At 23.7% G+C, this 20802-nt stretch overlaps 4 protein-coding genes across 6 annotated transcripts; 3 read left to right on the forward strand and 1 right to left on the reverse strand.

The window, feature by feature from the left end:
• The first annotated feature begins 2980 nt into the window (after window positions 1-2980).
• On the forward strand, window positions 2981-6277 carry LOC122852281 (protein wntless). The gene is made up of 8 exons (XM_044151984.1): window positions 2981-3481; window positions 3583-3767; window positions 3875-3980; window positions 4064-4188; window positions 4260-4412; window positions 4485-4662; window positions 4737-5260; window positions 5334-6277. The coding sequence occupies exons 1-8, from the start codon at window positions 3376-3378 to the stop codon at window positions 5586-5588; spliced, it is 1632 nt and encodes a 543-aa protein (XP_044007919.1). The 5' UTR covers window positions 2981-3375; the 3' UTR covers window positions 5589-6277.
• Window positions 6278-6627: 350 nt separating this feature from the next.
• On the forward strand, window positions 6628-7520 carry LOC122852287 (BLOC-1-related complex subunit 8 homolog). The gene is made up of 2 exons (XM_044151996.1): window positions 6628-6796; window positions 6878-7520. Exons 1-2 carry the CDS (start codon window positions 6742-6744, stop codon window positions 7345-7347), a joined length of 525 nt encoding a protein of 174 aa, XP_044007931.1. The 5' UTR covers window positions 6628-6741; the 3' UTR covers window positions 7348-7520.
• Window positions 7521-7674: 154 nt separating this feature from the next.
• LOC122852283 (3-hydroxy-3-methylglutaryl-coenzyme A reductase) lies at window positions 7675-19035 on the forward strand. 3 transcript variants are annotated; one of them, XM_044151985.1, is made up of 9 exons: window positions 7675-7886; window positions 13728-13955; window positions 14037-14151; window positions 14697-14784; window positions 14946-15243; window positions 15327-15478; window positions 16640-17198; window positions 17268-18508; window positions 18588-19035. In XM_044151985.1, the coding sequence occupies exons 2-9, from the start codon at window positions 13773-13775 to the stop codon at window positions 18706-18708; spliced, it is 2757 nt and encodes a 918-aa protein (XP_044007920.1). In that variant the 5' UTR covers window positions 7675-7886; window positions 13728-13772; the 3' UTR covers window positions 18709-19035. The 3 variants fall into 3 exon arrangements, with proteins under 3 accessions (XP_044007920.1, XP_044007921.1, XP_044007922.1); XM_044151986.1 differs by lacking the exon at window positions 7675-7886 and adding an exon at window positions 11450-11880; XM_044151987.1 differs by lacking the exons at window positions 7675-7886; window positions 13728-13955; window positions 14037-14151 and adding an exon at window positions 14463-14594.
• On the reverse strand, window positions 18847-20741 carry LOC122852286 (DNA repair protein complementing XP-A cells homolog). Its single transcript, XM_044151995.1, has 3 exons — window positions 20591-20741; window positions 20399-20510; window positions 18847-20333 (listed from the first exon to the last, which is right to left on the reverse strand). Exons 1-3 carry the CDS (start codon window positions 20734-20736, stop codon window positions 19770-19772), a joined length of 822 nt encoding a protein of 273 aa, XP_044007930.1. The 5' UTR covers window positions 20737-20741; the 3' UTR covers window positions 18847-19769.
• Window positions 20742-20802: the final 61 nt, after the last annotated feature.

The following is a 20802-nucleotide window of genomic DNA, read 5'->3' on the forward strand; positions in this document are numbered from 1 at the left end:
TTTTTCGAAAGAAATAAGGTATTTTAACAGGAACATAGAACTAGCAAAGAGGTATTTCATATATTTTAGAGTTTACTACTACTAAATTATGTTCTTCTATTAAATACATTATTTATATTTTTTTTTCTCGAAAAAAATAAGGTATTTTAACAGGAACATAGAACTAGCAAAGAGATATTTCTAATATTTTACAACTTACTACTACTAAGTTATGTTTTCCTATTAAATTCGATATTCACATTTCTTTTTCTCGAAAAAAATAAGGTATTTTAACAGGAACATAGAACTAGCAAAGAGGTATTTCTAATATTTTACAACTTACTACTACTATATTATGTTTTCCTATTAAATTCATTATTTAAATTTTTTTTCTTGAAAGAAATAAGGTATTTTAACAGGAACATAGAACTAGCAAAGAGGTATTTCATATATTTTAGAATTTACTACTACTAAGTTATGCTTCTCTATTAAATTCGTTATTTATATTTTTTTTTTTCGAAAAAAATATAGTATTTTAACAGGAACATAGAACTAGCAAAGAGGTATTCCATATATTTTAGAGCTGACTCCTTCTATGTTATGATTCCTTAATTAATTTGTTATTTATAATTTTTTTCTTCGAAAAAAATATAGTATTTTACTAGGAACATAGAACTAGCAAAGAGGTATTTCTAATATTTTACAACTTACTACTACTATATTATGTTTTCCTATTAAATTCATCATTTATATTTTTTTTTCTTGAAAAAAATAAGGCATTTTAACAGGAACATAGAACTAGCAAAGAGGTATTTTTAATATTTTAGAATTTACTACCACTAAGTTATGTTCCCCTATTAAATTCATTATTTATTTTTTTTTCTTGAAAGAAATACAGTATTTTAACAGGAACATAGAAGTAGCAAAGAGGTATTTTTAATATTTTAGAATTTACTACTACTAAGTTATGTTCCCCTATTAAATTCTTTATTTATATTTTTTTTTTTCGAAAAAAATATAGTATTTTAACAGGAACATAGAACTAGCAAAGAGGTATTTCTAATATTCTACAACTTACTACTACTAAGTTATGTTTTCCTATTAATTTCATTATTTATATTTTTTTTTCTTGAAAAAAATAAGGTATTTCAACAGGAACATAGGGAGGTACCTACAGGAACTAGCAAGGAGTATTTTAATATTTTAGAATTTACTACTACTAAGTTATGTTCCCCTATTAAATTCATTATTTATATTTTTTTTTTCGAAAGAAATAAGGTATTTTAACAGGAACATAGAACTAGCAAAGAGGTATTTCATATATTTTAGAATTTACTACTACTAAGTTATGTTTTCCTATTAAATTCATTATTTATATTTTTTTTTCTCGAAAAAAATATAGTATTTTAACAGGATTATAGAACTAGCAAAGAGGTATTTCTAATATTTTACAACTTACTACTACTAAGTTATGTTTTCCTATTAAATTCATTATTTATATTTTTTTTTCTTGAAAAAAATAAGGTATTTTAACAGGAACATAGAACTAGCAAAGAGGTATTTCTAATATTTTACAACTTACTACTACTATATTATGTTTTCCTATTAAATTCATTATTTAAATTTTTTTTTCTTGAAAGAAATAAGGTATTTTAACAGGAACATAGAACTAGCAAAGAGGTATTCCATATATTTTAGAGCTGACTCCTTCTATGTTAACTTGATATTAATAATTAATTTGTTATTTATAATTTTTTTCTTCGAAAAAAATATGCTATTTTAACAGGAACATAGAAATAGCAAAGAGGTATTTCATATATTTTAGAATTTACTACTACTAAGTTATGTTCCCCTATTAAATTCTTTATTTATATTTTTTTTTTTCGAAAAAAATATAGTATTTTACTAGGAACATAGAACTAGCAAAGAGGTATTTCTAATATTTTACAACTTACTACTACTCAGTGATGTTTTCCTATTGAATTCATTATTTATATTTATTTTTCTTGAAAAAAATAAGGTATTTTAACAGGAACATAGAACTAGCAAAGAGGTACTTCATATATTTTACAACTTACTACTACTTAATTATGTTTTCCTATCAAATTCATTATTTATATTTTTTTTTCTTTAAAAAAATAAGGCATTTTAACAGGAACATAGAACTAGCAAAGAGGTATTTCATTTATTTTTGAGCTGACTCCTTCTTTGTTATGATTCCTTAATTAATTTGTTATTTATAATTTTTTTTTTCGAAGAAAATATGCTATTTTAACAGGAACATAGAAATAGCAAAGAGAAATTTCAAATATTTTAGAATTTACTACTATACTAAGTTATGTTTTTCTATTAAATTCATTATTTATATTTTTTTTTCTTGAAAAAAATAAGGCATTTTACGAGGAACATAGAACTAGCAAACAGGTATTTCTAATATTTTACCACTTACTACTACTAAATTATGTTTTCTTATTAAATTCATTATTTATATTTTTTTTTCTTGAAAAAAATAAGGTATTTTAAGAGGAACATAGAACTAACAAAGAGGTATTTCTAATATTTTAAGGCTGGCGTCTTTTAATTTATAATTTCCTAATAATTTAATTATTTATATTTTTTTTTTTTCTATTCCCTAGTAATTTCAAATTTAATGGACAGTTTTTAAAATAATTATCTGAGAATTTGTATTAGGAACATAGAACTAACAAAGAAGTATTTGACTCATGAGAAAATTCATTCTCTAAAATTGTCATCGTGATTTCATTATTATTACTTTAATTTTTTATTTTCAATCAAATTATTTATTATATTAGGATAATTTATATATAACGAAACAAATTTAAACTCAATGTTACTATAGAGACTTGTTATTTTTTTCATTAGAAAAACTGATATTATATAAAATCGAATAAAAAGAATCTTATAATTCCTCTTTTTTTTGTAAACTGAACTGAATACTTCAGTCAAGTGGCAAGGTATTGTCAGTAGGGTCATAAGGGTCCTCATATTTTTTATTTAGCCCTTGTAAAGTAAAAATTTGCTTATGTACCTATTCTGAAATCACAATAATAATCATCTTGATGTCTAAAGTACATTGTACACAACAGTACACAAAGCCGTAGTCACTAGTCAGTCGTATCAGTCGCCATAGCGGCACTTGGAAGTACTTCAGTGACTTTTTTCTCAACAACAGTGATTCCTGGATTAATCTCCACAAGTTTTAGCATCATTTTATTATTTTAATGTTTATTCTTGTCTATTCCAATCAAGAGTTAACAATTGTGAATGTATTATAGCAAGAGGTTACTAATAAACATTATTTGTTCTGCGTTATTAGTATCAACATAGTGAATCTATTGTTAGTTACATTAACAAAATCCTGTATGTCATTTCAAGATGCAAGGAACAATTATTGAAAACTTAAGTGGCAGAAAACTTTCTGTACTTGTTATTCTATTAATTATTGGACAAGTCATCTGTTTTCTAATTGGCTGTATTGTTGGTTAGTTGTATATTTTATCATTTGTATTCATATAAATAAAAGTCTGCCATCAATTTATAAATATTTATTGTTGTTTCTTTAAATATTATTTTAATCAACAGCTCCAAGTCCAGCAACAAGCCAAATGATTCTTGGTACAACATGTCAAGATGATCGTTCAAATGGAACTGAACCTGATCAGTCAAAATGGTATTACCCACGTGGAGAAGGATCTTGTAAACATGATGATAGGGAACATGACCATGAGAATCGTTACAAAGCATTCCAAGTTGTCTACACATTCCAGGTACCATTATTAATTATTAAACAAACAAAAAAAAAAAAAAAAAAACAACTGACACATGACAGTATAGATAAATTTTTAATTTTTTTATTTATTTTCTTCCCTTGTAGATGCCTATTCCTCGAAGTGGAATGATTCTTGACTACTCAAGATGGCAACAAAATTTAATTGGTGTGCTCCAAATTGACATGGATTTTAGCAATCAACTTCAAATTGGTAAATATATTATTTCAATTATCCAATGACAATAAAATAAACATGAATTAATTAATTAAAACAATATCATCATTTGTTTTTAGCTCCACAAACACCAATTGTTTTGGATGCACGTTTAGCTTACAGAAACAAAGAAGATTCTGATAAAGACTGGAAACCATATGCATCATCAAAAGTTACTCGATATCTTGAGTGTACATCACATGATGTAATTACATTTCTTTTAAATTTTTTAAATCATTTAATGAATAATAAATTAACAATTAATATTTATTTCAGGATGCTCAGCACCGTGCCAATTGTGGAACAATTCCACTCATGGAACTGGGCTCACTGTATCACGATTATTATCTATTGAATATTCGTCTGCCTCTTGATACTGATAAAAATATCAATCAAAATCTTGGCACCATCGGTGATATCTGGCTAACAGTAAATGAAATATATTTTTTCACTAAGTATTTATGATTGTTCTTTGTTGTTAATTAATAATTTTAATATCAGGTTATCAATCAAAGTGGAGGATTCACCAAGGTCTGGGTCAGCTTAAAAACAATTTTCTTTCCAATTGTTTTAAGTGTTCTTTTCTGGTATTGGCGACGTGTTAATATGCTCTCACGAACTCCAACACTATTGGAATACATGTTGCTTGCACTAGGATCTGCATTGTCATTTTTAAATAGTAAATATACCTTTTGTTTTTCAATCATAATACTTACCAAATGAAAACTAAAATAATAATCATTTATTTTTCAGTGCCGTTGGAGTATTTAACACTTTCTTATGATATGCCTTTTATGTTACTTCTCAGTGACATTAGACAAGGTGTATTTTATGCAATACTATTGTCATTTTGGTTAGTTTTTGCTGGTGAACATTTGATGGTACAAGATGGTGAACAAATGAGTAGCTTAAAAACATATTGGCGTCATTTAAGTGCAGTATTTGTTGGATGTCTAGCATTATTTGTTTTTGACATGTGTGAACGTGGTGTTCAATTGAGAAATCCATTTTTTTCAATTTGGGTTACAAGTTTTGGTACTAAATTAGCAATGACATTTATTTTACTTGCTGCAATATCAGCTGGAACATATTTGCTATTTTTGACATATATGATTTATAAAGTATTTATCAACATCAGTGTTAAAAGACAAGCATTACCAAGTATGAGTTCAGCTCGTCGTTTACACTATGAAGGTATTATTTATCGTTTTAAATTTTTAATGGCTGCTACACTACTTTGTGCATCACTTACAATCATTGGATTTATTCTTGGACAGGTATATTATTTTTTTTTTAATCAATTTTTCTTTATCATATTGTTATAATATTAATATAAATAATTTATAATAGGCTTCTGATGGTCCTTTGAGATGGAATGATGATATTGAACTACAACCAATATCTGGATTTTTTACTGGTGTTTATGGAATGTGGAATATTTATATCATTGCATTGTTATGTCTTTATTCACCATCTCATAAAAAATGGCCAATTGAACCATCTGATCAAAGTTTAAGTGAAGAAATTGAATTTGCAAGACTTCCAAATGAACCTAATGAAATGCTATCACTCACAGCATTTGCACGTAAAACTGCAACTGAGTAAGATCAATTTTAAAAATTCCAAGAAAATAAAATTAAATAACTACCTGTTTTTTTTTTTTTTTTATCTAATTTTTTTTTGTAGTATTTTATTTTCTTATCGATACTGACAATACAGTGATATTACACTCTATAACATTTTACAAAATACTGGACGCACAAAACAATTTAAAAAAAAAACAAAACAATATTTCATTTGTACATTAGATTTTTTTAATTTTGTGCTCTTGAATTTATTATCTTAAAAATGAAAGTATTATAATCCAGATAAATGTGTATTTAAAAGTACTTAGATGAGTTACATATACAGAGATTAAATAATTCATATATATTGTTGTCGTCAATATAATATAAATCTTTGTAAGCACTCATTAATGAGAATATTATTAATTAATTAATTTTTATATTATATATACTTAATTAAATTTTATTCACGTGCAGCTGTCATTGTAATACAGTTTAATATTGGGACATTTTAATTTATTCATTTAGTTACTTGTATTATTAAATATACAAAATATAAAAAGATCAAAAAAACATGCTAAATGTTATAGGTTTTTTTTTAAATTCTTTTTCATGGATAATTAAAGTCGGGCTTCCTGCAAAGATTGACAAATTAATCCTTGGAAACAAGGTGCAATAATACAACATAAAATTCAATCTGTTTTTTTTTTCTTAGATTTTACTGTGCCATTTTGTATAATTTTTATTTAATATTATTTATTAAATAAAGTATTTTTTTTGCTGTATTTTTCATTGTAAATTTTTGTACTGAATTTATTAAATAAAAAAAATTTCATGATTATTTATCGATTGTAATTTAATTATGTATGACATCAATACATATTGTTATTTTTTAATTAAAAAACTACATAAATTGTTATAAAATAAACACTGATTATGCTAATGTGGTGATACAACAGAGTTGTAAATTAAAATTCATTGAATTTAAATTAATGAGAATATTTGATTAAATTAACTTTCAAATATTGGCGCTATTTTGTTCGCCATTTTGTTTGTCATAAAAAAAAAAAATGGCCGACATAAAGCTACATCAGCTGTTTGGGTTTTTTTGACATTTGTTATTGTTGTCAACTGTCAAATATAATTTACAAAAATAAGCTTAATTTGTTAATTAGTAAAATTATATTTAAAAAATGACTGCAAAAGTTTATCAAGCTGATCATGAATTAGAAACTCGAGTAAAGAAAGGTTAGTTGTTTTTTCTTAATTAAATTGACAATTATTATGATAAAAATTAACTATTTATTTTATGAATTATAAAACAAATAGCAACAGAAAGAATATCAGAAAATATGCATATTGTTGCAAATGAGCCATCATTAGCATTCTACAGATTACAAGAACACGTTAGAAAAGCACTACCACCAATGGTAGAAAAACGTGTTGAAGTATTAGAATTAAAAAAACAATTACAAGGTCATTGTTATGATGTTGAATATGCTGTAAGTGCTATAAAAACAATGCAAGATGCTGATAAAAGTTTTATCAATACAATTGAGCTAATTAAAAATTCAATACATTTAAAACAACAACTTAAATTTGAAGAACAACGTAGAAATAAAAAAGATGGTCAAAGAGATTCAATGTATAAAAGATTATCAGCTCATATACCAACACTTGATCATTTGCCTGATGATATATCTGATGTTGTACGTGAAACAGCAAATAGAGTTGAATCAATGATGAATCATGCTAGACATACAAATGAATTACAAAGATCTAATACAACACAAAATTAATTTACTCATTAAAACAAATTTAAATAATTCAACCACTATTAATTATATTTTTAAAACAAGTCTGTTTAATTTACAAGCTGTATTATTAATTATAAAAAATATATTTATAGTTTATTTTATATATTATTATTTTAATTGAATTTACAAAAATATATATCTTAATGTTGATTAATAATTAGTTGTTGCTCCAATTTTTTCCTGTTAAATACAAGGTAAATATTACACCGTAATTTATCAGTAATATTAACTGAAAAATTACTGGATAGTTTCTCAACAAAATAAATAATACTTTTATTAATTACAGACAGATGTCGTTCATGTAGTCGTCATTGGTGATCAGTCGAATGATTTTTTTTTTTTCCTTGTGTGTTGTTTTACCTTAAAGTTGCTGTGAAAGTTTATTTAATTAAATCGTGACTGACATGTTAAATTATAATTTAACATTGTTTTATTTATCTTAATTAATTGTTAATGTTTATTTGTTATAATTGTTTATTAAATTATGTGATAATGATTTTACAATACTAATTTATATATCGGTAAGTTGTCAAGTTCAATAATTTTATTTTATCAGGTTAGGTATATGTATTTATAAATGGATTAAATTTACTTACACAAATCTAATTCGAAATTTAGATATCTTTTTTTTTTTCATCGTTTTATGTTCCGCATTTGAACTTTCTAATGGTGCTATGCGGTAGAATAACTTTTAAATATTTAAACATATTTTTTGATATTTTGTTTTTATGTCATGATAATTTAATATTTTTAATTATTAATTATTTTTTTAATCAAAAGATTTTTGGAGCGACCTTCAGGTGTTGACAATTTAGAATTTTTTTTTGATGATTATTATTATTATTATTTAAAGATCCTCTCTGAGGTAACACTTGACACATGTGATGTAATTGATTTCAACTTAAGTATGAATATTATAAAAAAAAAAAAATTTCTTTAAATTATATTTTTTAATCAATTTTTAAATACAACAAATTGAAAAAATATATTTTCCTTTAAAATCTAATGTATTTTATCGTTTAATATTTAAAGTGAAATTTTTTTTCCTTATCTTTATTATATACTAAAATAAAATGAAAAAAACTGATGCAACTTTTGAGCAAAGTTGGAAGTTAATGATCTGTCAGTTTTTTTTTTTTTTTTTTTTTTTTGTATGATATTCAATTAGTAATAATTATTCATTTTTTTTTTGCAATAATAATAGTGTATTTGATAAATATTTTCAGTTAATAATGTGACTTTTATGACAGTAATATATTTTTTTATTTAAACAAGTGTTTAAAGTTACACTTGAAGGACAAATATTAAAATTACATCAACATGTCCATGACAGTCAACGATAAAATCCCATAATTCATAAGTATAATTTGACATAAAGAGGTCATTGTCATAGACAATTTAATCATTAACGTATATAAACAAATTAAATGAATTTTTCATTAAATATTGCAATTATTTTACTATTTTTTTCTCTTACGAATAATTGTCATTTGATGTTTTATTATTTTTATCTTTTTTTTTTAGTATGATGAAACATCTATGTAACAACAATGTTGCACTCGAGATAAGTGTAAGGTGTTATTAAAATAAATTTATTACACTCATGGCTATTACTGGATAAATCATTTACAAAGGAATTTTATTGCATTTAACAAATGAGTTTAATAATTTCAAGAAAATATTTATAAAAATAAAAAAATATCATTAAATTATATTGAATTATTTTTAAATTATTTTAGTAATTATACTTTAGTTATTTTTTAAAAATTTACAAGTCATTAAAATCTAAAATTATCATGTCACAATATAATTTTTCTAAATAATAAAAAATTGTATAATTTCAATTATAAAAATATATTTAAGAATATAGATAGTTATTATTTGATAAAATCATTTTTTTTTTTTTTTATAAATTATTATTTTTATTCTCTTTCTAAACAATAGTTAATTGTTTACTTTCCGGTATTTAAATTTAACCTTCAGCTTTGCTTTTCCATAGATTTTCATTTTTAAAATTTTTATTATTTATTTTTTCAGTCTTATTTATCTTTTATCATTGATTTTTTATTTATATTGTATGCTCAAAGAAAATGACTGGAATCTGTACAAACTATTTATTATTTTATTATTATTAATTATTTTTTTTTTTAATATATTTTACTTACCATTATTTATTCTATGAGTATTCAAAGCGCGTTTCGTTGAGGGAAACCGAGTGAACGTCATTAAGTTGCGTGCAATTTTATTCAATTTAAAATTCTTTGTATAATTTTTTTTTTGTTTTTCTTTTATCACAAAAAAATATCAGTGTCTAGTTTATTATTATTCAACAAACATGCTTTTTTTTACAATCTATAAGATTGTTGTTTAAAATTACTCAAAATAATTTGATTAAATCTCTATTTTTTTTCGTGACGATATCTATTTGATTGACAAAAAAGTATTATGGAATTTATGGATAAAAATAATATTTATAAATTAATTAAAAAACAAAATTTTTATTTATTTATAAAATTTAATTTAACTTATGATGTTGTTGATGGAATATTTTATTATATAATACATTAATTAATTTGATTGTTTTTTAAAGATAAATATATTAAATTAATTTTTTTTATTTAATCATATTATTAAAGACAAAAACAATAAATATTTTAAATATTTTGACGTCTTATGGTTATCGAGGAACGTGCTGTCTGTATTTTTTCAAGATGCAATGAACGTTGTTACCTCATTACTGTTGAAAGTTCAAAAATGCCATTTGATTAAGTATCAACACTCAAATACTAATATATTATTTTCTTTATTTTATTAACCAATAAATTATTAATAATCATTAAATGATATATTGTCATTTTCAAACACATATAATATAATAAATTAATATTTCATTATTTTTTTCACGTCTCAATAGACCTTGCACACTTGATAAAATAATAATGTGTGAGATTAGGTAGTTAACAAACAAAAGAATAATTAAAATTATTATTATTTATTAATTTTTTTATAAGTAAATTTATTATAGATTTAATATCTTTTTTTTTTTCTGTTAAAAGATATTTATTTGTCAACGGGAAGCTTTTCAGCTTGAAGGATAATCGAGTAGTTCTCAATGAACTTAAAACTCTTTTGGAATTTAAATTAATAATGCTACTTAAATACAGTTTAATTTTTGGTAGACGAGTTGGCGGCACGTGGCAATGCACCATCATTTCGAAATAACAATAAATATTTTTTTTATATATATTTATCCTTTTAAATTATTAATTTATTTATCATATTAATTTTTTAAAAATATATTGATTTTATAATTTATCTGGTTAATAATCTTACATAACAATTTTTGTTTATTTTTTATTCATGCATCTTTTGAGATTATCTAATTTTGGCATTATGAAAATAAACTAAAACAAGATAAACATTATATATGAAAATTAAAAATATATATTTCATTGGTATAAATTAACAGTTTACTTTATTGGTGATTTATTATTTATGATTTTATCGTGGTTAACAAATTGCAACAGGTATTCGTCTCCATTCACATACAACATATTGAAGAAACTTTCGCTGACCTTTTTTAAAAATTTTGCAACCTTTTTTTACATTTATATGTATTTTTTTTCCTGTCTTTTTGTGATCTGTCCTTCATAAAATATTTTTGTTAATTTTAGATGATGCTGAATTGCACCTGCTTATTTTCTTAACACACACACATTATAATGAATTTAATTTAAAAAATACACATATTTATTTTCTATTAATTTATCAATTATTTTTTCAATTTAGTTTTTAATTTTTTCCACGAGAATGATGGCACGCTTTTAGTGCGTGGGTTTCTATCTTGCAAGATTTTTCTTACAATTTTTTTTCGATGAAAAGAAAAAATGAAATTACAAAAACAATTTTTCTGTAATTGAATCTTTTGGAGAATTTATTTATTAATTATGTGTAGTCTTTTAATAATAAATTAATTTTTTATTTTAATTAAATAATTATCTGTAAAAAAAATTTAATAAATAATAAACCCTATGAATTTAAAACGATAATATACAGTTTTACAAAAAAAGCGGGAGTAACCACACAAGCAAAGTCATTTCATTTAGTTGGTGTAGTTGGTTAACGGGTATTCTCGTTGTCAGTCGATTTCTGTTCACTTACTAACAAGCACGCGTTTTACCAGTCTAAAATCGCGTCTAGTATGTGCCACCAATTTATCAATAAATATTTATAACATCAAGTGTATCAAAACAACAATTATATTCAAAATATAAATGTAAACTTTTTTTTTTTTTTTTTTGTTTTAAAAATATAATTATATTATATTTTATTAAATTTTAAATGATTAAATATTATTTAAACATAAATGCACTTGAATACATGTATATTTATATATAAATCATAAAAAAAAATTGACCGCGTTTTAATATATTTTAAATCGACCTTCGTGCAAGAGTGAAAGCCAGAAGTAATAAGAGCGAATGGGATACTTTTGGGTGCAATTTCGAATAAGAGGTATGTACACACAGATGCACTCATTTTTAAATTAAAAAAAAAAAAAAAGTACATTATTATATTATTATAAATTGCATTTAAAAATGCAATAATAAAAAATATATATTCAAAACACATGTGCATAAACAGAGACTGTAAGAAATATAATTGTAATTCGAAAAAAAAAAAAACTTTTTTTAAATTTTTTATAATTATAAACACGTGTGTATTATTATTTTATTTAAGAGTCAAATATAATTTAGTATACACTGATTGCTTTCACGTATTGATTAGGTATTATTTTATTTTTCGTAATAATATAAAGACAACGAAAATAAATGTGTTTGGTGCTTCCGGGAGAACACACGATCATTTTGTCACGTATTTAAAAAATTTATTCATAAATATCATCATCAATTGGTTGTATTGGTTGATACCTTTATATATTTAAAATATTTAAAATATATTTACGTTTATTGGCTGTCAAGTATGCAGTGTGATGAAAGTAAATTATACAACTCTCTAGTTGATCTCGAAAGAGAAAGGTAAAATCATCAAGATTTTAATGTGAAAACTCTCGGTTAAGGTTGCAATCATTTAAGCACTATGTTTATATGTGTAAGTAATTTTTATACACGTGCGATTCATATGAATCTTTTTTTACATAAATATTAAAAAAAAAAAAAAAAATATAATAATTTTTAATATATATTTTTTTCTCTCTTTTTTTTTTTTTAAACTGTTACTTTTTATAATCCATGCATGATTTGATCTCTTTCAATTTGTTCCTGACACACTTTGTTTAACTGCTTCGTTGCGTAGAAAATAAATAATTACTGAATATAATGATATAAAAAAAGATAAAAAAAAAAATATATTTATTTAATCAGTTCGTGTGTTGTGCATTTATGCAGTTTTACTGTGATGGATGAAATATAAAAAAAAATTACTCCAATTGAAATTGATAATTTTACTCTCGAGTAATTTGTTGAGGTCATTGGTATTGATCATTCAGGTGCTGAGATAATGCTAGTTTAGTCTCAGTGAAAAGTCGACGACCTTGACAGACATTGGTACCTACTATAATAATAATTGATGCTTCATTTTATCATAAACTAACAACTTGTCAGAGTGGAATGAACATCCAAGCTCATTCCACTTGAAACTTCATAAATTATTTATATAAAAAACGTAAAAAAAATATGTTTATCATTTTTTTTTTATTATTTATTCTATATTTATTTAAAATTTAAATTATACCGTGAAAATCTTTTATATTTATTTAAAAAATAACATTTCTTTTATGATTTTTTTCAAGTGACATTTTTTTTTTTTTTTGTCAAATAATAAAAAATCATCATTTAAATTGATATTTTATTTTTTAAATATACAATATTATATATTTACTAATTAATTATCATTATCACTAAGTTTTTTTTTTTATTTTTTTTGAGACTCGTGAGTATGCATAAATTAAATTTGATTGCTAATAATCTCTCAAGGTAGTTTTCTATAATTAACATAAAATTTTAAATGATTCTATATGAAAAAAATAAATGTAAAAAAAACAATTTGCATTAAATTTATAATCTATTATTTGCAATTTTAATAAATATATTATTAAATAACTGTGATTATCGCATAACTGGTATGTAGAACATGCTATATATGTGGTTAGGCAATTCATGTGCAATATTTATTGAAAAAATGAGAATAAAAAAAAAAAGAATAACTCGTTCAAGTGTTATTACATTGAACTTCAAATAATTCTTAACAACTTTTACTTTTTTTAAGTTCATTAGTGTATATATTATTATTATTTTAAAAAAATTGATAATTAATAAATACATTATTGTTTTATGTTACAGATATTTAAATAATAATCCGAAAAAAATTAAATAAATTTATGAAAAATGCTTGCCAAAGTATTTGAAGTATATGGTGGTTTGTGTGCTGGTCATCCATTGGAAGTCATTGTTGCATTATTTACACTGACAGCATGTATGATTAATTTAGAAAATGGAAATTCTAGTAATCGTGAAGGAAGACTTTCAGGCACTTCATCTCATTGTTGGAATGGAAAATGTAGTCCCGACGTAAGTGCAATAATATTTAAAACTTATTATTTATTTTATTTTGTATGCTAAATTTTATTTATTTATTTATTTATTATACAGGAACAACAAAATGCTGTGGTTATTATTGTAATGACAATATTTCGATGTGTAGCAATCCTCACTAGTTATCAACAATTTAGAAATTTAAAAAAACTTGGCTCCAAGTATATTCTTGGTAAGAAAATAAAAAAAAAAAAAAAAAAAGAAAATACATGTTTCATAATCATATGTTAATTGTTGAATGGCTTAAATACTCATTTCACGACAAATTAATGGAGAAAAAAAAAAAAACGCAAATAAATAAGCAAAAGAAAAATAATAATAATAAATTATTAAAAAAATATTATTTTATTATTATCTTTAAAAATACAAAATAAATAATGAATTGAGGGAAAAAAAAAATAAATGATAAAACCGGATCTTGTGTGTATGGAGGTATCACGTGAAAGCCTTCTGGTATACACTCTCAGTGAAAGTTTTAATGGAAAGTAATAGCAAGACAGTTTGTGTTGATAGTTTGCAAACATGATTACCAAATTATATATATATTTTTTTTACATTCTCACTAACATATCATCGTACAATCAACTTGAACTCTTTAACATTATTAATTACAATGTTATTAACACCAGACAACAAGATAATAATTCAATTAATAAACAAATAACATGATTAATTTGAATGATTTTTTAAAATAAATATTATTTTTCTTTTTTTTAGGTATTGCTGGACTTTTTACAGTATGTGCAAGTGTTGTATTTACAACAAGTGTTGTTAATTTGAGTCAAAGTGATATGGCTGATTTTACGTAAGTTGAACAGATATTTATACTGGAATTTTTATATCTCAAATAGGAATTAAATACTAATTTTTTCTTAAACTTTAAATTACTTGAAGTTGAAATAAAAAATATATAGCTAAAATTAAATTTAACCAGTTTATAATTTGTATGAATTTTTTTAATTTCAGAAATACACTATTTTTCTTTTTATTATTAATTGATTTAAATAAAGCTGGTGCATTAGCACAATTAGCTGTAAGATCAACAAGTCAAGAAGAAGTTAGAGCAAATATTGCTCGTGGTATGTCACTTTTGGCTCCATCAATAACCCTGAATACACTTGTTGAGACATTATTAATTAGCATTGGATCATTATCAGGTGTAAAAAGACTTGAAATGCTTTGTAGTTTTGCATGTCTTGGTGTTGTTGTTAACTACTTTGTATTTATAACATTTTATCCAGCTTGTTTATCACTTATACTTGAGGTAATATTTATAAATTATTATTACTATTTAATTATTAATAATAAATTATTTATTATATTATATTTTATATTTTAATAATATAGTTTTCACGAGGAAGTAATGGAATGAAAAATATCAGTGCTGATAGAATACTCATGTTACCCTCGTTAAACGAAGAAGATCAGAAGCCAAATCCTGTTGTTGAACGTGTCAAAATGATTATGATTGCTGGCCTATTTGTTGTACATGCTCACAGGTAAATAAAAAAAATAATTATAATAATAACTTGGTCATTCTTACTTCATAATATGTGTGTGCTCATTTTTTTCTATATATTTATTTTTTCAATTACTTCGTGACGATTGATTACTTAATAATGAGGTATTTTTCTTAGCTCTGATGATTTAGCCTTGATCTTTGAGTCAAGAGAAAGAACATCAAAGTAAAAGAAAAAATAAATAAAAGAAAAAAAAAAAAAGTTAATAAATAATTATTTTAATTGAAGTTCTCATTGCCAATGGTTGTATTGATTTTGCTGAATCATACTTCTTCTTACTTTCTAATAAAAAAAAAATAAACATAGTTTTTAGTTTCTTTGACTATTATTTGCATTATTTTTTTTCAAAGAATAATGGCTTTTTTTATTTTTATGTAGCATCCGATTGATCGCAATATACGCGGAAAGACCCTGACGTGTTACATTTTTTTTTTTTTTTCTTTTTGGATCTTATCTATAATCTGACCTCTCAACTTTTTGATTTTTTTTTTTTTTTTTGTACAAATTTTTCTCTTCTTTATTGTTAAAAGAAAAAAAAATAATATATATATATACCTATATATTCTTTGTGATTTTAAGAGGTCAGGTTTACTACGTAATAGATCATTGATAAATTATTTATATTAATAGTGTTTCTTTTATTTTTTAAAAATATTCTTACGTCATTTGCAATTTACTATTATTGAATGGGATTTTCTAGTATTTCCTTATTAATTATTCAGTATATCCAAAAATATATTTAAAAAATAAATATAGTGAATTTAGTGAATGGAGGGATAATAATAATAACTGTGTTTTTTTTTCTTTTTTTTATTTTAAAAAAGATGAGATGATTATATCGAAATATGATAAATAAAGTAACCAAAAATAGAAATTTATTACAAAGCCATTGTTGGTGAAAGTCATTGTTATTTTTTTCCAAATTGTAGAGGTAGGAAATTCAGTTTGTCAAAGACAGCACACGTATATCGACATGTTTCTGCTACTTGAATTTAAAGTATATAATAATTTATTTATTTATCATACAAGTCAAAATATATAAATTTTTTATTTTTAAAAACTATAAATATTTGACAAGATAAAATTGTGTTTTTATTTTAAATTTTAATTTTTTCTTTTTTTTTTTTTTTTTTTTTCTAGTCGATGGCCATTTAAGCATGGTAGTGGTGATGATCCAGTAGAAGGTACACCTTCACCAATGAATTCTCATATTATTATAAATAATCATAATAAATCAAAAATACCAGAAGATTTTCATGAACATTTGATGAATTGGTTATCAGTTAGTGCTGACAATATTGTTATATTAATATTGTTAATAGCACTTGCATTAAAATTTATATTTATTGAAGACGAAACTGAAATTGTACAACAATTAAATTTTGAAGAACAAGAAGAATCAGCTGATACACAATTATCTGATGATAATCCAAATGATATTATGAATTCATTAGATGTATCAATACGTCAAAGATATGGTTCAAATTTTCCAAATATTCATACACCTGTATTTCCATTATCTGGTATGGGTGATAATTATGTTGAAATTGGAAGTGAATCACATGTTGAAGTTCAAGATCAAGAAGTACAAACTGATGCTAAAAGTTTTCGTGTTGATGAATATATAATTGATCAATCATCTGTTGAAATAAAAGAACCAAGAAGCCTTGAAGAATGTTTGGCAATTTATAAATCAGAGGTAAATTTTTTTGTTTATTTCTATAAATTTTTAATGAGTTTGTTTTATTTATTTATTTATTTATTCTAGTTGGGTGCTAGTGAATTAACAGACATTGAAGTTTTACAATTAGTAAAAAATAAACATATACCAGCATATCAATTAGAAAAAGCAGTAGGTGATATGGAACGTGGTGTTGGTATACGTCGTGAATTAGTACGTTCAGATGCAAATTTTACTGATGAATTAGATAATTTACCATATAAAAATTATGATTATACAAAAGTACTTGGTTCATGTTGTGAAAATGTAATTGGTTATGTACCAGTACCAGTTGGTATTATTGGACCATTACTTGTTGATGATGAATTAATACGTGTACCAATGGCAACAACTGAGGGTTGTCTTGTTGCATCAACAAATCGTGGTAGTAGAGCATTAATAAAATGTGGTGTTACAAGTCGTGTTGTTGCTGATGGTATGACACGTGGTCCAGTTGTTAGATTTCCAAATATTGTACGTGCTAGTGAGGCAATGTCATGGATGCAAGATACAATTAATTATGATGAAATGAAAAGATATTTTGATGAAACAAGTAGATTTGCACGTTTAACTAAAATACATGTTAGAATTGCCGGTAGACATTTATTTATAAGATTTGTTGCTAAAACTGGTGATGCAATGGGAATGAATATGTTATCAAAAGGTACAGAAAAATCATTACAATATGTACAAAATTATTTTCAAGATATGGAAATATTATCTCTAAGTGGTAATTTTTGTACTGATAAAAAACCAGCAGCTGTTAATTGGATTGAAGGACGTGGTAAAAGTGTTGTTTGTGAAGCAATTGTACCATCTGATATTGTTACAAATGTATTAAAAACATCAGTACATGCACTTGTTGATGTTAATATTAGTAAAAATATGATTGGTTCAGCAGTTGCTGGTAGTGTTGGTGGTTTTAATGCACATGCTGCAAATATTGTAACAGCAATATACATTGCAACTGGACAAGATCCAGCTCAAAATGTTGGTAGTAGTAATTGTATGACATTAATGGAACCATGGGGTGTTGATGGTAAAGATTTATATGTATCTTGTACAATGCCAAGTATTGAAATTGGTACAATTGGTGGTGGTACTGGTTTACCAGCACAAGGTGCATGTCTTGCAATATTGGGTGTTAAAGGTGCACATAAAAGTTTACCTGGTGAAAATGCCAGTAAACTTGCTAGAATTGTTTGTGCAACTGTTCTTGCTGGTGAATTATCACTAATGGCTGCTTTAACTGCTGGTCATCTAGTCAAAAGTCATCTCAGACATAACAGGTAATTAAATTAAATTTATTTATTTTTTTATTATGTATATATTATGAATATTATTAAAAATAATTTTATTATTTTTTAGATCGTCCACAACTGTCAGCAATCCAGTCAGATCAATCAAAAGTGATGGTCCACATTTAACAGTGCCAAATACACTGCCATCACGAGGCTTATCATGCACAGATAGAAACAATCAATCTTAGCATTAATTATTATTTTTCAACAGAGATTTATGACTAAAAATTCTGTTTTGATTTTTTTTTTTTTCGTAAATAAGAAGATTAACGATGAATAATAATTTTTAATGAGAACTTTGCGACTGCCTTGATAAAAAAAAATAAAACAATTTGATCTTTGTGTGAGGGTTGTTGAGTGTGACAATACAATTAATTTATAATACTATTGATTTTTTCTTTTTCTTTTAATTACACCGCGCTACTGTGTTCGATAAATTTGTACAGGTAAAAATTCATTAAAAAAAAAAAAACATCACACAGTCATCGAAGAAAAAAAAAATATAATTGTAATAATAATATTAATAATTGTCTTAGTGCTGAATACTGGTTAGAAAAGTAAATAAAAATTGAAATAAAGGATTAAATTATCGCACAATATTTAATATATTGTTGGCAATATTTTCATTAAAATAGATAATTATTAAAAAATTAAATTAAACTTAAAAACAAAAGACGATATAATGCTTGTACATTATTATTTTAACTAAAAACATATATAGTCTTTATATAGATGTATTTTTTTTTTTTTTTTTTTATATATATTTGTCTTGCCACCGTTCAAAACAAATTTTATTAATTCATTTTGTTTTTTATATAACTTATTTGTTATTTTATAATTTTAATTTTCCATGAATTGTTTTTAATTTGTCAGATACGGTGACTGACTAGAAGTGAATGATTAAAATTGTGTGTTTTATTAATTCTGTAATAACAAATTAATATTGTAAAAAAAAATATATATATATATTAAAAAATAAATCCAATTTATTGTTACTAGTTAATTATTGAAGATAAATTTAATGATAATAATTAGATAAAATAAATTATAAAACATTTTTTAATTTATTAGTTTTTATTTATTGATATTTCGCGTTGAAAAATTAAACATCTATTAATATTATTACTGTATAAATAAAAGTAAAAAAATAATAATGCAATAAATGCTTGATGCAAAAAAAAAAAAAAATTGATAAATTACAAATGAATGAAATTAATACTAAAATGATAATTATTATTAAGGATGATTTTTACATTTTTTCATAAGTTTCTTCATAATTACATTCAACACAAGTATGAGTATAATCATCATTATCTTCATTGTATGTATCTGGACCAAAGTTATGTACATGATTTGCTTTTTTAGTTTTATCATAAACTGAACTTCTAACTTGCATTCTAAGTTGTTTAACTTTTTTATTATAACGTTTAATTTTAGTTTCTTGACGTTTAATATCACGTCTTTCTTTTTCTTCAATTAATTTTTCTTCACTTTCCCAAACTTCTAGAGCTCTTTTTTCAATTTGTAAATGTAAATATAATTTCATTTCTCCCCAATGTGAATTATGTGGATTTTTTCTAACAATATATTTTAATGGTGGTTCTCTTTTATCAAAATCATGATCTTTTAATAAATACTGATCTTTAGCTTCAGTTTTTGTTATTAATGAATGTTTTTCATCTGGATCACGACAAGCATTACAAACAGGTAAATCAAATGTTTCAAATAAATATGATTCATTAAATTCTTTTCCACATTCTTCACAACTTGGAAGATCAAACATCATCAACAATGGTTCATCTGGTATTTTAAGCTTAAATAAAAAACAAAATATTATATTTTATCTCTTGTTTTAATTAATTAACTTTGAATAATTACCATTTCTTTTTCCAAATCATCATCTTCCTCAATGAGAAAACCACCACCAGTATCAATGACTTTTTGTCCTTGTACCTTGATACTCTTGCCAGAGGTGCCATTCTTTTCACTTCTAGAATTTATCAAAAAAAATTTACAATAAATTAGCTATCAAAACAAATAATTTATTAAATAAATAAATAAACAATTTACTCTTTGGCATAGGGATGAGCAACGAGTTTAGTTTTTCTCAAAAGTAAAGCTTTTTGACGATTTTTTTCAGCTCTTTCTTTCATCCATTCTGTTGAGGTTTGATCAACATCTTCACTTTTACTTCCATCAGCTTCCTCTGATGACATTGCTTCTTTCAATTTATTTTCAACAAAATGTATATGTAATAAATTGCAATTTCTTTGCACAACAAT

This window comes from Aphidius gifuensis, linkage group LG3 (assembly GCF_014905175.1).
Source record: "Aphidius gifuensis isolate YNYX2018 linkage group LG3, ASM1490517v1, whole genome shotgun sequence".
Classification (NCBI taxonomy): Eukaryota; Metazoa; Arthropoda; class Insecta; order Hymenoptera; family Braconidae; genus Aphidius; species Aphidius gifuensis.

Bases quoted from the DNA above. Each gene is read 5' to 3' on its own strand.
- LOC122852283 (XM_044151985.1), top strand. From the start codon at position 13,773: ATGCTTGCCAAAGTATTTGAAGTATATGGTGGTTTGTGTGCTGGTCAT. The intron at 14,785-14,945 runs GTAAGTTGAACA...TTTTAATTTCAG, and splicing joins AGTGATATGGCTGATTTTAC to AAATACACTATTTTTCTTTT. The intron at 15,244-15,326 runs GTAATATTTATA...TTAATAATATAG, and splicing joins GTTTATCACTTATACTTGAG to TTTTCACGAGGAAGTAATGG.
- LOC122852281 (XM_044151984.1), top strand. From the start codon at position 3,376: ATGCAAGGAACAATTATTGAAAACTTAAGTGGCAGAAAACTTTCTGTA. The intron at 3,981-4,063 runs GTAAATATATTA...ATTTGTTTTTAG, and splicing joins TAGCAATCAACTTCAAATTG to CTCCACAAACACCAATTGTT. The intron at 4,189-4,259 runs GTAATTACATTT...TATTTATTTCAG, and splicing joins TTGAGTGTACATCACATGAT to GATGCTCAGCACCGTGCCAA.
- LOC122852287 (XM_044151996.1), top strand. From the start codon at position 6,742: ATGACTGCAAAAGTTTATCAAGCTGATCATGAATTAGAAACTCGAGTA. The intron at 6,797-6,877 runs GTTAGTTGTTTT...TAAAACAAATAG, and splicing joins AGAAACTCGAGTAAAGAAAG to CAACAGAAAGAATATCAGAA.
- LOC122852286 (XM_044151995.1), bottom strand. From the start codon at position 20,736: ATGTCATCAGAGGAAGCTGATGGAAGTAAAAGTGAAGATGTTGATCAA. The intron at 20,511-20,590 runs GTAAATTGTTTA...GATAAATTCTAG, and splicing joins GCTCATCCCTATGCCAAAGA to AAGTGAAAAGAATGGCACCT. The intron at 20,334-20,398 runs GTAATTATTCAA...TTTTTATTTAAG, and splicing joins ATGATTTGGAAAAAGAAATG to CTTAAAATACCAGATGAACC.